The 15987-nt window shown below is 44.5% G+C and overlaps 1 protein-coding gene across 1 annotated transcript; it reads left to right on the forward strand.

Moving 5' to 3' along the window:
- The first annotated feature begins 5788 nt into the window (after positions 1-5788).
- LOC121483608 (holocytochrome c-type synthase) lies at positions 5789-15547 on the forward strand. Its single transcript, XM_041742299.1, has 7 exons — positions 5789-5925; positions 6490-6631; positions 8945-9096; positions 11403-11551; positions 12417-12536; positions 14634-14720; positions 15274-15547. The coding sequence occupies exons 2-7, from the start codon at positions 6520-6522 to the stop codon at positions 15470-15472; spliced, it is 819 nt and encodes a 272-aa protein (XP_041598233.1). The 5' UTR covers positions 5789-5925; positions 6490-6519; the 3' UTR covers positions 15473-15547.
- The last annotated feature ends 440 nt before the right edge of the window (positions 15548-15987 follow it).

Below are 15987 nucleotides of genomic sequence, written 5' to 3' on the forward strand. Positions count from 1 at the left end.
CCAGAAAAGGCCTTGAATAGCCAAAGCAATCTTGAGAAAGGATAAAGCTGGAAGCATTTCATTGTCTGATTTCAAACTATGTTACAAAGCTATAATAATCAAAACAGTATGGTATTGGCATAAACACAGACATAGAGAAAAATGGAAGAGAATCGAGAACCCAGAACCCAGAAATAAACTCATACATATATGCTCAGTTGACTTACAACAAAAGAGCTAAGACTATACAATGGGGAAAAGATAGTCTCTTGAATAAATGTTGGGAAAACTGGACAGCCATATGCAAAAGAATAAACCTGGACCACTATCTTACATCATGCACAAAAATATAACTCAAAATGGATTAAAAACTTGAACATAAGACCTGAAACCATAAAGTCCTAGGAGAAAACACAGGCAATAAGCTCCTTGACATCAGTCTTGGAGATACGTTTTTGGATTTGACAGCATAAACAAGACAACAAACGCAAAAATAAACGAATAAATGAGTAAAAATGAACATCAACCTAAATAGCTTCTGCACAGCAAAGGAAGCCATAAACAAAGGCAACCTACCAAATGGATGAAAATATTTGCAAATTACATATCTCATAAGGTGTTAACAGCCAAAATATATAAAGAGCTCATATGAGTCAATAGAAAAAAAATTCCAATGAAAAACTGGGCAGAGGAACCAGTTTTTCTTTTCTTTGGGAAAACTGGGCGTTTTCCCAAAGAAGACACACAGATGGACAACAGGTACACTAAAAGGTGCTAAACAGGGGTGTCTGGGTGGCTCAGTCGGTTGAAAGTCTGACTCGTGGTTTCAGCTCAGGTCATGATCTCAGGGTTCAGGGATCAAGTGCCGTGTCGGGCTCTGCACTCAGCAAGAAGTCTATTTGAGGATGCTTTCCCTCTCCCTCTATCTCTTCCCCCTCTCATGTGCACGCATGTGTTCTCTCTCTGTCTCTCTCAAATAAATGTTTTTTAAAAAGGTGCTGAACATCACTACTCATCAGGGAGATGCAAATCAACCCAACTGAGACCTTACTTCACATCCGTTAGAATGATTACTCCCAGAAAGACAAGAAATAACAAGTTGGATATGGGGGAAAGGGAACACTTGTGAACTGTTGTTCACAATGTAAATTGATGTAGCCACTGTGAAAACATTATGGAGGTGACTGGAAAAATTAAAAATAGAACTTCCCAATGATCCAGCAATTCCACTAGGTATTTATCCAAAGGAAATGACTGACTCAAAAAGATACATGTACCCCCTCTGTCCACTACAGCATTATTTACAATAGCCAAAACATGAAAGCAAACTAAGTAAGTGTCCATCAATGGACAAATGGATAAAAAAATGTGATACACACACAATGTAATATTATTCAGCCATATAAAAGAAGGCAATCCTGTCATTGGTGACATGGATTGACCTTGAGGATATTTGGCTAAGTGAAATAAGTCAGACAAAGAAAGACAAACAGTATATGATCTCACTTATATGTGGAATCTAAAAACCAAACCAAACCAAACCAAAACAACAAAACAACAAACTCACAGATAGAACAGACTGGTAGTTGCCAGAGGCTGGGGGTGGGGACAAGGTGAAGTGGATGGAAGTGGTCAAAAGGTACAAACTTCTCGTTGTAAAATAAATTAAGTCCTGGGGGTATAAAGTACTGCATGGTAACAACTGTTAACAATACTGTCTTATACATTTGAAGTTGCTAAGACAACATATCTTAAAAATTCTCATCAGAAGAAATAAATTTTATAACTGTGTGGTGACGGATGTTACCTAGACTTATTATGGTGATCATTTCACAATATGTACATATACCCAATCATTATGCTGTACACCTAAAACTAATATAAAATTATATTTCAATCATATCTCAATTTAAAAGATATTTTTAAAATCCTGCCAGAAAAATTGTGGGAAAGACAGGGAGTTAAGGAAGAAACAATCATGGGAAATAACAGAGAACTGTGTGAGATAGGGAATTGTGAGAGATCATAAAAAACTGTGGGAGACATGGGGAATTCTGGAAAAGGACAGAATTGTTAGAAAGGGAATTGTGGGACAAACTGAGGAACTGTAAAGGGAGGAATATAATGAGGGAGCAGAGAATCGTGAAAGAGTGAAGAATTGGAGAGAGGTGGGAAATTATCAAAGATACAGGGAATGATGGGGAAAAAGGAGAATCATTCATAAGACATGGAATTGTGGGAGCTCGAAGAAGTAGAAAAGCAACACTTTGTAAACATAAGCCAACTGTAGGTTTGGAGAGGAGACTTATTTTACAAGAACCAGTCATAAATTCAGTTTGTAATTACAAAAGAGCTTCAATTTTTCCTCTATGCTAAACCCTTGGGTCTGACAGCGGGAGTTCATACCACATTACCATGGATTGGCAAACTCACGGGCACTGCCTTGTACAGGCAGACACACACACACATACTCATACACACATGTAGACATGCATGTACACATACAAACACACATACATACAAATATATATGCACACATGTCTTGGAAATTTCAAACATGATAAGAGAAATAAACATAAAATGGCTGGAAAATTTTTAAGATCTTGTAAGATAAAACAAGATGAAAAGTGATAGAATAGCATAAGAAAATTAGAGTGTCACTCGAGGAATACAACATATGAGGAATAGAGTTTCCTTAAAAGAGAAAATGAAGAAAGAAGGAGTGGAGCAAGTTATCAAGAAAATTAATAATATAAGAAAATATCTCCAATGTGAAGGTCATGGGTTCCAGAATGAATGGTCCCCTCAGGTGCTAAGCCAATGAAAGCAAAGAGGTACATCTTTTCAGGCTACTAGAAGAAAAGAGAAGTTAAAAATATTGTTGAGGGGAAAAAAAGAAAGGGGGCACCTGGATGGCTCAGCGGTATGATCCTGGATTCCCGGGATCGAGTCTTGCATCGGGTTTCCTGCAGAGAGCCTGCTTCTCCTTGTGCCTGTGTCTCTGCCTCTCTCTGTGTCTCTCACGAATAAATAAATAAAATCTTAAAAAAAGAAATGGCACTCAACTTTTCAATATCAGCAATGGAAATTAAGACAATGAAGCAAAAAAAAAAGACAATGAAGACAATGGAAAATTGCAATTCTGAGAGACAATTCTGACAACAAATCCTAGTAGTGCTAGGTATATAGTATAGTAGTGCTAGACTTGACAATTCTGAGAGAAAAGTTTTTAAACCTAGAATTACACATGCAAACTACCAATCAATCACATGGGAAGGTAAACTACGGACAGTTTCTGATTTTCAAGACCTCAAAAGCTGATGTGCTCCCAAAACAATGTGAAGAAGAATACATGGTATCCAAGAACCAGAGATCCAACACAGGATAGAAGATTGAAAGGAAGTCCTTAGAGAGCAGCTGAGAATTGGGCCTTGGCAGAGGTGAGGTGCTTATCTGTGAGTGGGGCCTCAAGGGGAAAAGAGAGACATAAACAATAATTGATATATTTAAATGCATTGAGAGGAAATTTACCATGGGGACAGGAAGCTTAGGGAAAACCTAAAAATCTAGACAGACAAAGGGGGAGAGGCAAGTATAAAATTCTAGTGAAGAAGTTGCATAAGAAAAAAAAATCGTCTTTGGTCATAACAAATATTTTCATAGCCACAATACTGTAAATACTAAACTGTGACGTGTCCCAAGCCTCTAACTATTGGCACAGGAGAGGGACACGTGTGTTTGTGTCAGCACGTTGTTTGGAACGTGGAAGGAAAAGTAGAAGAAACAGTTAAAGAGTAGTAAGTCTTTGGGGAGAGCGGGAATTGGGGTTCAAAGCATCCCCCTGCCGCCATCTCCCTACCCACTGAGAGCTCTACTTTAAGGCTCTGTTTGGTACCTCCTTCTTTTTGTTTAAGATTTTATTTATTTATTCATGAGAGACACACACAGAGAGGCAGAGACACAAGCAGAGGGAGAAGCAGGCTCCCTGCAGGAAGCCCGATGTGGGACTCGATCCCAGGACCCCGGGACCTGAGCCGAAGGCAGACTCTCAACCACTGAGCCACCCAGGTGCCCTGGTACCTCCTTTTTTATAAAGCATCCTTGTTACTTCTTTCCTTCCCATCCGCTTTCGGCACATGACCCTCCGAACAGTGACTTCTTCCCCTTGCCTCCAATAGCCTGCACATACGTACACTGAGATATAAATATGGTTATTTGTTTGCATGACTGTCTCTCCCATTACCAGGTATTTTTGGTCTTTCAGTGCCATATGCCCCTTTGGATTACTTCTCAGAATAATATTTTTACATGCATTAAACAAAATACAAGAAGTCACTAAGGAAATCAATTATATTGAAATACAGTTATCAACATATTTTAGAAAAACACATTTTGATCATTAAAGGTCAGGTTCCTCAGGAAATATGCACTGATATAATATAGGTTTTAAAATGCTGTCTTAAAAAAATAAAAATAAAATGCTGTCTTGATCCAGTGTTGAGGCCGCGGCCAGTGGCTGGCCAGTTCCCTTTCTTGAGCAGCCAGGTCCGCACTCGCCCACCACCTCCCTTGCTAGGGTCTCATACTCTGAGCCGCTATACACTGTGCGGCTGCTGCAGAGCCCACCTCACCCCTCCCGGGTCTCTTCCCCCTCTCCCTCTTGCTAGTGAAGGACTCCAGTGCTTCTGCATGTAGCACCCTACCATGTGAGGTAGGTCCCCTCTCTTGAGATCTGTGAGTATAATTAACTGTTTATTCTATGGCAGTTGTTTCCTGATCTGTCGACCTCACCAAATCTAAATAATAATCAGCCTTGTTAAAACGGCTGAGACTCCAAGAATTGTGCATCGGAGTGAACAGCCATGAGAGAGTGACGGTAGGTCTGGGCAAAGGAAGACGTGGAACTGTGAGGCAGTCATAATGGAAGTCTCAGCCACTGATGCTAGGATGGCCCTGAGGTGACCTCCCTGCAGAGAGGGCCTTGGGCTTATGGACCCTTGCAGAGGCCACCAAGGCGGCAGCAGCCGGTTCCCAGGGACGGGAGGTGATTTTTGCCTGAGGCAGTTCTCTTTGGCAGAGAGTGATTCCTGGAGAGAGACTCAGACCAGAGGGGTCAGCTGCTACCAGTCCCCAGGCCCTTGGAGATGGCTCCCCGGGCCCTGGGCATGCTTCCCAGTTCCATCACGGTGATATAGAAAGGCGTATGCTTCTTAGTAACACTTTTAAGTTAAGTCACAAGATAAAATTATCTTAATTCCGAAGTACTGATGAATGGTATTTCAAGACAGTAACAACCATCGTTTGTGACATAATTTCCCCTGGTTTCTATCAGCGCCACATATACCTAGCACTACTAGGATTTGTTGTCTGCATTCCTGATGGAAAAAATTCTAAATTTCTGTTAGAGGGAAGTGGAAATACAGACCTTCAAGTCCACACACCCAGGTAAGAAAGCCTTGGGAGCCGGAACCTTGATTGGTTCATTTTGGGATCTCCAGAGTCGGCCACGGTTCTGGACACCTACTTGAGTCATTACTAGAACTCACACTGATGCGATACAATTTAAAAGAGACTTTAAAACTAACACGTCCAGGGCAATCCGCGGCTTAGCGCAGAGCCCCACTCTAGGGACGTCTCCGCCCCAGCCGAAGGTCTCCCCGCCCACGCTGGCCCGGAGGGGCGGGGCCAGGCGGCGGCCCTCGCGCTGATAGGTCGAGACGGGAGGGGGCGGGCCCGTTTCGCCCCGCTCCACGGAAGCCGACATTTTCAGCCCGCGCTCCGCCTCCCGCGCGCCCGGAAGTCCCGCCTTCGGAAAAGGAAGTAGCGGTGCGCTGGAGCGCCAGCGGTGACCGCGACGACAGCGGTGACCGAGCGAGGAGAAGGCGGCAGCGGGTTGGCGGTTAGAGGCGGGGCCGCCTCCTCGGAGCGGCTGGGGACGAGAGTCAGGTGCGGAGGGGCCGGCGGGCTGAGGCCGGTGGGCTTTGGGGTCACGGACTGGAACAGGTGGGACGCGGAGGGACCGTGTGAAGATGACTTTGTCCCCGTTACCCCTCGGAGGTCCTTTCATTCCTTCCTTCCTTCCTCGAGTCTCTTTTCTGCGCTGTACCCTTCCCTGATTCCCAGACCTTCTCTAAGCCCGGGTGTGGGGTTCAGTCTGGATTCCCCTCTCCCATCGGGATCACCACAATTAGGGCCCCCTGTTCCCCACGGACCTACACTCCTCGGTGACGTAGTCTCTCAGGGACCCCCTTCACCTCACCCTCCCCGAAGTCCGCACATCGTAGGAATGTGCCCCTAAAGAGTGATGTGGTGTAGTTTTCACACTAGTGTTTCCCAAACGGGTTAATACATTAAAGCTATCCCTCAAAGTGGATACCCTGCCCTGTAGATTTACATCGGAATGACAAGGAGGAAGAACAAGAGTTAGGCAGATTGAGAACACCAAGGGAGTGGTGGGAGCCCAGACATCAGCATTAATCTCTCTCTTTGCTTTGGCACCTTTGAATTTAGAATTGCTTGGATTCAGCACCGCTTCCAGCCATGGGTTTGTCTGCATCTACCCCTGCTGTTGCAGTTCAGACCTCAAATGCTTCAAATCGTCAGACAGCATCCCCGCCTTCAGGATGTCCCATGCATGAAGGGAAAGTGAAAGGTAATCAACCCTTTATCGAGAAAATAAAAACAAAAGACATTTCTCAAAAGCATTTTAAGGAAGAGGTAGCATAACATGCTAGTGAGGCAGGGAGTTCTGTTCTTCTGGTGCTATTTACAAGGTATATGACTGTAGACAAGTTACTTTTCTAAGTCACAACCAGTCATCTAGAAGATGAGGATATAATAATATTTCACAGGGTTATTGTGATGGTTAATTAAGATAATGAATGAGAGTGCAGCGATTGCTCCATACGTTAGCCCTTACCCCCTAAAGTTTGCCATCCGCAGTTCTCAACCTACTGGCAACCCCCATTCCCCAGGGAACATCTGGCAATGTCTGGAAACATTTTTGTTGGTCAAAACTGAGAGGAGGTGGTGCATCCAGTGAGTAGAAGCCAAGAGTTCTGGTAAATATCCTCCAGTGTGCAGTGTACCTTTCTGCAACAAAGAATCACCTGGCCCCAAATGTCAAGAGTGCTAAGGTTGAGAAACCTAGGTCTAGATCTGTCTGTATTTGTCAAGGCAACTTTACATCCATTTGGTTATCCATCCTTGTGAAAGTAAGTCATCACTTATGGTCTTGCCATTCTTTCCTTAGGTGCAGAGGTGAGAATGGAAAAGCTCTTATTCCTCACTGGTCCACATTTGCTTTAGATCGTTTATACAAAACTATGGCCTGAAAAACACTTCCTTGCGTTGTCGTCTTTCATTCCCTTGGTCATTCAGCAAGAATTTTCTCACTTACCCTCTCTGTGCCAAGCACTGGTGGGTTTTGTTTTTGCACTGAGAGAATAGCAATGTATAGAACACTAAAAACCTTTGCCTGATGGAGTTTACATTCTCATAATCCTGTATGGTAGGTTTTTTCCCCCTATTTTATATTCTACAAACTTAAAAGCCACACAGCTAATAAGTGGCAAAGCCAGCAAAAACTCTCTGACCTTGCACAAGGACAGACTCAGTGTTCTTCCAGGGTTTCTCTGTACAGGAAGAATTAAAACAGACAAAGCTTGGACAAAGCTGTTGTGTTCCTGCCCTGAGTGTCCCCGGGTAGATAAGGTTTAATTTCATTTACTGTGTGTCCAGAAGAGCTGTCAATCAGATTGGTTTCCATTAGTAAAGAATGTGGGTATTTGTAGGCGACTAAAGAGGCTCATTGTTATATGAGAAAAGTAACAGTATTTTCTAACACCCAGCTGGGGGCAGTGACCCAGAAGAGATTGGCACTTTGAATGGTGGAGAGGAAAGGTGGTATAGCAAGTCTCCCTTCACCCCTCAAGTGGAAAGCTATACAGGGTCGTAGGGAATGAGGGTCTGCGAGGAGAAACAGAGGCAAGGAAGGGAAAGGAAATTTGTCTTTGGTGTGTAAGGCATCCAGCACATTCTTGGCGTCACTGCTGCTGCCTGACACAAGAATCCCTACTTGGGCAGCTGTCTTCCTGGACCATGGCTCTCTTGGTGCCTGCCCCCTCTCCTCAGTCTAAAACAAGCTTCTCAGTCTCACACTTGCTTCCATTTGCACCCTGGATTCTTGGATATCATCTGCCCTTCCTGCTGCTGCTCCTTAGGTTCAGACCTCCCTTCTTAAGTGTCACTTGGATCCTACGTGGATTGTGGAGCATTTGCTTTAACGTGTGCCTATTCTTGCTAAATGCTTGCTATCAACTGATGGGGAATAGAACCTCAGCCAAGGGGTAGTTTTCTGTGCCTTGTTTCTGTGCTGGAGCAAAGCACAAGCAGAGTGGCATTCAGACTTCTTTCCAGGAGTCTTTTTGAAGGTTCCTCTGCTCATTTTCATCTCCTGTCTCTAGTACCTGAGAGAAGACATCAGTAAGCCTGGCCTCCTGTGTCCTGATCAGGCCTGGACCTTGTCTGGAATTCGCAAATTGAAAGTCAGGGAGACCTGGTAAAACATGGCTGAGTCTCTGCTTGGGTTACTTTGCAGCAGTTCACTGCTGGGAACCCAAGCAGGTACCTTCAAGCCCACTGGCTGAAACCATGGAGTGAAAAATACATTCTCTTGGAAATGTTGAGGAGTTTTTTTGGTTTATTTTTGCTGGGGGTGTGACACAATACGGGAATGGGTACCTATTTCTCTTTCAAGAGGAAGTAAATTTATAAAACCTTTTCCTGGCCTTTAGGATATTAGAATGTTAGCTAGCTTAGCTCTTGGCAGCTTGGAATAGTAGAAACCTGACTATGCCTTTGATGGTGATCACTGGTCAGAAATCCAGCTTTTTAGAGCCCAGATCGAGAGAGCCAGATCTCCTGCCTTTGTGGTGATACTGTTTTTATGCTTGATTTATTTCAGGCTGTCCAGTGAGTGCAGAGCCATCTGACCCAACTTGTGAGAACAAAATGAACTCTGTGCCTGCCCACCAAGATCGTGCATATGAGTACGTGGAATGTCCTGTTACGGGAGCTATGGCTGAGAATAAGGAGAACCTAGATCCTTCTAATCTGGTAATTCTCACTCTGCCCCTCTTCCTGGAACTTTTTCATGGAGAGATGCTTTTATGGACTCCTAAGACAGACTGCTGACTGCTAGGATTAATTCTCCTTTCCTTTTAAAATAAAGAAGTCTCATTTTCCATCCACACTGAAAATCCAGAAAGCATCACTAACTGTAGTTTTGAGAGTGCCTGTTAAAGACAGCAGTGATCACGAAGTGCTAGAGTAGGTTGACTGGAAAGAAGCCAGGCCAAAGGAATATTTCCTTTGGGGATAAGTGGAAGGCAGGAGATCCCACTAAGAGTGCAGCTAGAATTGGTAAAGGTATTTCTGGTTTTGGGAAACCTCATAGGCATGATGCCTGATTAGGGCTCTGCTTCCGACACAGCCAGGTGCCAGCCTATGTGAGAGTCACTGATGTGGTACAGCGTCATGTGGCAGCCACCAGTGGAATGCCATGGAGAAAGTAAGCACAAGACAAGCAGTGCCTCACCACATTCTACACAGACAGTGTAGAGAATGGAGGTTTCCTGTTTGAAATCACATTTTTTGGTGGAGAGACAGACTCAGATCTGTACTCTAGGAGGCCAGAACAGGGTTTTTTTAGAAGGCCAGGGTTATCAAAAGTATTTAGAAATCTTGGCTAACATTTGAAGGAACTAGAAATATTTAGTCTGGAAGAGAAACGGTATGGGATATGTGTGTATTATAACATATATAACAGTACCATCAATTGGGTGGTTTGTATTACAACAGACAGCTCTTCCTCAGGCTTCCAGAGGCTGACAAGTCCTATTAGAAGGTGCTGGCAGATTCAGTAAATTGGGAGGGACACAAACATTCAGCCTCAACACTCAGTAATGACCCAGCCAAGCTATAAGGAAGCTTCTGTGTTGAGGAAGGTGGCCAGGATTAGGGTTTCTCCCCCTTAGCACTATTGACATTTGAGGCTGGTCGGTTCCATGCAGTAGGATGCTGTCCTGTGCTCTATCGGATATTTAACAGCATCCCTGCTGTTCACCCACCAGATGCCGGGAGCACCCTATTTTCTATCACAACAACCTGATATGTCTCCAGACATTCCTAAAAGTGCCCCCTGTAAGACTACTGTTCTAGATAATCTCTAATAGCCTAAGTGGGTCAGAACATGGGCCTTTTGGAATCCCAGAGACCTAGACTCTTACCCCAGGATTGTTATCTCGCAAGAATATTCATAACGGCCAACATTTCTTTTGGTTGTATCTATAGCCCTTGTGCTAAGCAATGTACACATGCTCCAGTAATCCTCATCACCACTCCACAGCCAGGAGTGTTAGTGTCCCTGTTTTCAGAGTTGAAGCTACCAAGAAGGAGCAAGGACTCAGTTTGCCCCACATCACTCAGCTAGGAAGTGGCAGGTCCCAAAGTGAATCCTAAGCGCCTCTGGCATGTGTCCTTAAACCTGTGGTGATAATGCAGGTAAAATGCTCAGTGTGGTACCTAGCATACCTGGTTCTCCCACTGCCATCATTCTCACCCGGGACTGTGTTGAGATTTTATAAATGTGTATCTTCTAGAGAATCCTTCATACTTTGAACACAAAAGAACCTCTAGGCCAGGGGTTCTCAATCAGGCATGACTTTTCCCCTGGAAGGACACTGTTTGTTGCAACTTGGGAGGAGGAGTACTAATGGGTAGAGACCAGCAAAGTTGCTAAATATCCTTACAGTGCTCATAACAGACCCCCATAACCAAAAGTTGTCTACTTCAAATGGCAGTGGTGCCTGGGGTGAGAACCCTGGTCCAGGGAAAGTGCAAAACAGTGTTGCCGCCCCTTACGTGTGGGAGGAAGGATTCTTGTTTGCCCTCGTTCCAATCCGGCAGTGTGATGGTGCCGCTACTCCTCTCTGATGTATTCAGCCTAAAGACAAAGCATCAGCAAGAGCCTAAAAGTATTTAAAAAGAAAGTGGTGTGTACATATAGTTTATGAGACTTCCTCAGAAGAGTGAACAGTCATTTTTGAAAACCTCATAAAAAGGTTTTTAGAAACGTCTGTAGTCGTGGTGTTAGTTTATACTTCTTAATCCTTGAGGAGAAAAAGAGAAAATGTAACTACAATGTGTATTTACCATTTGTGAGAACTTAAACAAAATTGCAGAACTCTGACTCTTCAAAACAGCCAAATTATCTGGGAGGTCTGAAATTTTGATGTCACTGGCTTAATAGGGAACCTGTACCTAGTGTGTGATGCATTACTTTCCAGAAAGTCATTAATTATATGGTTTGCTTCTACTTTATATCGTATTTCCAACATTTTTTAAAAATCTGCTTTATTTAGATGCCACCACCAAATCAGATGCCGGCCCCTGACCAGCCATTTGCGCTATCTACTGTGAGAGAGGAATCATCCATTCCGAGAGCAGATTCAGAGAAAAAGTGGGTCTATCCTTCCGAACAGATGTTCTGGAATGCGATGTTACGGAAAGGGTGAGTGAGCATGTTACTGAGAGTATAACTTTGCTCATTCAATGCATCTAAGAACTAAATGTGAAAGAAGTTTTCATCCCAAAAACGTACAGTAAGATTTTATAAGCTAGTCAGTATAGAATATTCAACTGATTTTTCAGACTTAAAAGAATTTAAGTGCAAGGCTAGTGTACTAGTTGGGATTCTCCAGAGAAGCAGAACTAATAGGATGTGTGTATATTTATGCATAGAGATTTACTATGAGGAATTGGCTCACGTGGTTATGGAGGAGGCTGAGAAGTCCCATGATCCGCAGTCAGCAGGCTGGAGACACAAAAGAGCTCACGTGTACTTCATATCCAAAAGCTGGCAGGCTCAAGACCCAGAAAGAACTGATGTTTTCATTCCAGTCCAAAGGCAGGAAAAAAAAAAAAACAGTGTCCCACTTTGAAGGCAACCAGGCAGGAAGAGTTCCCTCTTATTTGCAGGAGGCTCATTCTTGTTTTATTTCCGTCTTCAACTGATCAGATACGGCCCACCCATGTTAGGGAGATCACTATGTTTAAATATTATTCTCATCCAAAACACCCTCACAGACACACCCAGAAAAATGTTTGACAAATATATGGGCCCCCATGGTCTAGTCAAGTTGACACATAAGGTTAACCTACCATAGCCAGTAGAAGTTTTTTAAAAAACACCTATTATGTCAAATACACAAAAAAGGTTGCAGAATCATCAATCAGTGGTACTGACTGAAAAAGTGTCACTTTATGGTCCCTTGATATGTGTGTAGTTTTTGGTGACCCGGTGAAATGAGTATGTGGATTGATTTTATAGCATTATCAGTAAGGTTTATTGAGTTTTACCAAATGTTCTTTCCTAGGTGGAAGTGGAAGGATGACGATATTAGTCAGAAAGATATGTATAACATCATCAGAATTCACAATCAGAATAACGAACAAGCCTGGAAGGAGATTTTGAAGTGGGAAGCCCTTCATGCTGCGTAAGTATATTTGAGATCTTAAAAAACCGCCCTTCCAGCATCTTTCGTATTTTCTCTCTGCTTTCTAGAGTTGTAAGTTTTTATTCAAACAATGTGTTATTCTAATACATTGTAGGTGGCAGGTCTGTTTCAGGGACTATTGTATGATAGAGCACTCCCACGCAACTGTGTGAAACAGCGACCATTTTATTACGCTTGTGGATTCGGTGGGTCCCAAGTGCAGAAAGGACAGCAGGAATGGCTCATCTCTGCTCTCAACGTCTAGGGCCTCAGCCAGGTTCTGATTAGGGATGGCTTGACAGCCATGGGCTGAAATCCTCGGGTGGCTGGACCATTTCCTTGATGCTGGCTGTCAGCTAGAACACTTAACCCACAGCCTCTCAGTGTGGCTGCTTCAGCTTCCTCACGTCATGGTGGCTGGGTTTCCAGAGCTAGAATTCCAGAAAGCTCCAGGGAATCTGCATCTCCCTCGTTGACCTGGCCTTAGCAGTCCCACAAGCCTGCCCAGGTTCCAAGGGAGGGGCCGTGGGCCCCACCTCTCAACGGAAGGAATGCCCTGGTCCATTCAAGACACAGCACTTGGGATGGGAGATAACACTGCTCTCTGTCCCGAGGCTGATGCAAAAAGCATTTCTGTTCCCTTAGCAGCATTGAATTCCTCCCTGTTAGGGCTAAACATCAAGACATGTCTTAGCACGTTGGTCTTTTTCTCAGAGACAATAGGTAAATGCAGCCGAGTGTGTTGGCAGTCATGGACCGCCAGTCTGCTTGAGCGGTGGTCCTCACCCCTGAGCAGCGTCGCATGGCCCAAGGGTTCACTGAGTGCTAGGCCCCCAGCCCCGGTGTTTCTGATTCTGGAGATCTGGAGTCAGGCCCAGAGGTGGCATTTCCGGAACACAAATGCTGCTGGTTTTGAGGAGTCTGCTTTGAGAAGGGGAGGCGTCGGGAATGGTAGCACAAAAAGCCAGACTATTGCCACTGGTGGATTACATTTTAATTTCTTGATAAAATGTGATTAACTTCTTGGCTAAAATCCACTGAGTGACTTTGTTAAGGTGTTCTTTTTTTTAATATTTGGACTCTGAGGTTCGTTAGTGGCACTCCCTGGGTGTCACTGGCTGGCCACCACACCTGGGAGGGGGTACGTGTGAGGAGGGAAGGGCCCAGCAACCAGGATTCCCTTCTCAGTAACCCAAGGCCAGCAGGACGCAGATCTGTCCTCTCCCAGCTCACTAACAAAGTGACCCACAAGCGTCTGCAAGTGTGTAGTGAAAGCCACCAGCTAACTACTTGTGGCGTGACTTCGGAGCACAGAGAAGGCAAACAGGAGGTTGCACCTTGTCGCTTCAGCCCCCCTTCTGGTCATTTCCCAGGGTCCCTCAAAGACCCCTGCTACAGCCCCCAGGAGATCGCGTGCCTGGGTTGAGTGGACTCCTCGGGGGGGACCCTCTTGAGAAGAGAGGCTAGTGAGTAGTTGATAAAGCAACAAGTGAGGGGACTCCGATGGGCCTCACGTAGGGTTCAGTTACCCTGGGCCATGTTTTCTCCCGCCCACGTCCTTCAGCCCCGCCAGGGTAAAGTCTCTCCTTACAGTGACAGCACCTGACAAGATAGGGGCATCTCGGATTCACTTACTTAAACAGCTGGTCCAGCACTAATTTCATTTGTTCTCAGGGATTCGTCCAGCGTTTTTCTTCGTAATGGCTTGTTCATTGGTTTCAAATGAAGACTAGAGGATTTTCTTTTATTCATCTAAAAAATAACCCAGCTGCAGTATGTGAAAGTCAAGTATAATGCCCAGTACTTAACACTTTTTTCCCTGAGAATACCTATATCCCCCCCCCCCAAATGGAAAGTCCACTCCCTAACTCCTGCAAAGTACAGCATAGATAATCAGAACATACTTGATGCAGAAATAAAGAGCAGTATCTTGAACCAACAGGGATATTTCTTTGAATTGTTTTGAAAGTTCTTTCACTCTGTAAATGTGAAATTATGTAAAATGCATACTGAAAAATGCATGACAAACTGCAACATCACATTTCTTAACAGAGGGAAAAATATTTGAATAGGCTTTTCTTGTTTGCGAATTTCTAGGGAGTGTCCCTGTGGTCCATCATTGATCCGGTTCGGAGGTAAAGCAAAAGAGTACTCGCCGAGGGCAAGAATTCGTTCCTGGATGGGGTGAGTGGTGGTACAGAAATGTTATTTTACCTTCCTCAGGTCAGGGTCTGCTTTCTGTTGGCCCCCAAACCAGACAGTCTGAGGACTGCAGTGCCATCTTCCACAGCGTGATCAGTATTCAGCTGTAGATTTCCTCCTCTTCTTCAGGTTCACCGCTTAGGGGGCAGATGGATCAGGGTTTCGTGTGTTGCTCCCAGTCTGATTATCATAGCCCAAGTTGAGTTGTCTTCTGTTTTCTCAGGTCTGTTCTCTTACTCCTCCCATGATCTTTCGGCATCTGAGCATCCCTGTCCTCTCTTCCAGTGTAGACACGTCCTTAGCTCACACTTGGGTCCGTCCAGCCTCTCAGCTGACCTCCCTGGCCTGCGTCTCTTTTCTGTTGACCATATTGCCTTGCAGGCAGACGAGCTGTCGTGTGACCCGGGCTCATCACGGTTCTTTGGCACCGGCTCCCTTCAACACACTAGACTGATCCTCCGAGCCTTGCTTCCTGGTTAGAAGTTCAGCCCCGAGAGTGAGCGTTTTCATGCTCACGAACACGTTTTCATTGCAGGTATGAGCTGCCTTTCGACAGGCACGATTGGATCATCAATCGTTGCGGGACTGAAGTCAGGTACGTCATCGACTACTATGACGGTGGCGAAGTCAACCAGGACTACCAGTTCACCATCCTGGACGTCCGGCCCGCCCTGGATTCCTTTTCGGCCGTGTGGGACAGAATGAAGGTTGCGTGGTGGCGCTGGACTTCCTAACCATTGCTTTGTTAGACATGGGAAAATAGAAACTATTTTTTTTTCTGAGCAATACATTAAACTATTTTCCCCAAACTGAATTGCTCTCCTGGTGTAATGGGAATGTCAAGTGGGTACTGACACCGTACGCTTCACGTAGGGAGGGTGCCCTACACCGTGTTCATTTGTTTTTACCTTGCACAGTTTTTAGCAGATCGTTGGAGGTTTCCTTCCAACTTGGCTTAAGTGGGAAACAGTCCCTTGGTTTTTCTTTTAGCTGCAATATTGCCAGTGTATCTAATCTAGAAAAGTAAAGGTGTGAAAAAATTTTTTCCTTATAATGTGAAGAGAGCTGCTTTTTTCTTTACTCTTTCTCAGGAATACTTGAGATATAGGCCTGAAAGCCCGTGTTATGCTGAGGAGTTTTTATCTGGCCAAATATTTGAACTAGTGCTATTCATCATAGAGATGTAGTTCTGCTTTTGAAAAAGTTACACCAGCATTTTCATTGACCCCACAGGGACAGTACTCCCTTA

Source organism: Vulpes lagopus, chromosome X (assembly GCF_018345385.1).
Source record: "Vulpes lagopus strain Blue_001 chromosome X, ASM1834538v1, whole genome shotgun sequence".
NCBI classification, from domain to species: domain Eukaryota; kingdom Metazoa; phylum Chordata; class Mammalia; order Carnivora; family Canidae; genus Vulpes; species Vulpes lagopus.

Excerpts from the sequence above, each read along its gene's own strand:
- LOC121483608 (XM_041742299.1), top strand. The coding sequence starts at position 6,520 with ATGGGTTTGTCTGCATCTACCCCTGCTGTTGCAGTTCAGACCTCAAAT. Across the intron at positions 11,552-12,416 it reads AATGCGATGTTACGGAAAGG|GTGGAAGTGGAAGGATGACG; the intron begins GTGAGTGAGCAT and ends GTTCTTTCCTAG. Across the intron at positions 14,721-15,273 it reads AGAATTCGTTCCTGGATGGG|GTATGAGCTGCCTTTCGACA; the intron begins GTGAGTGGTGGT and ends TTTTCATTGCAG.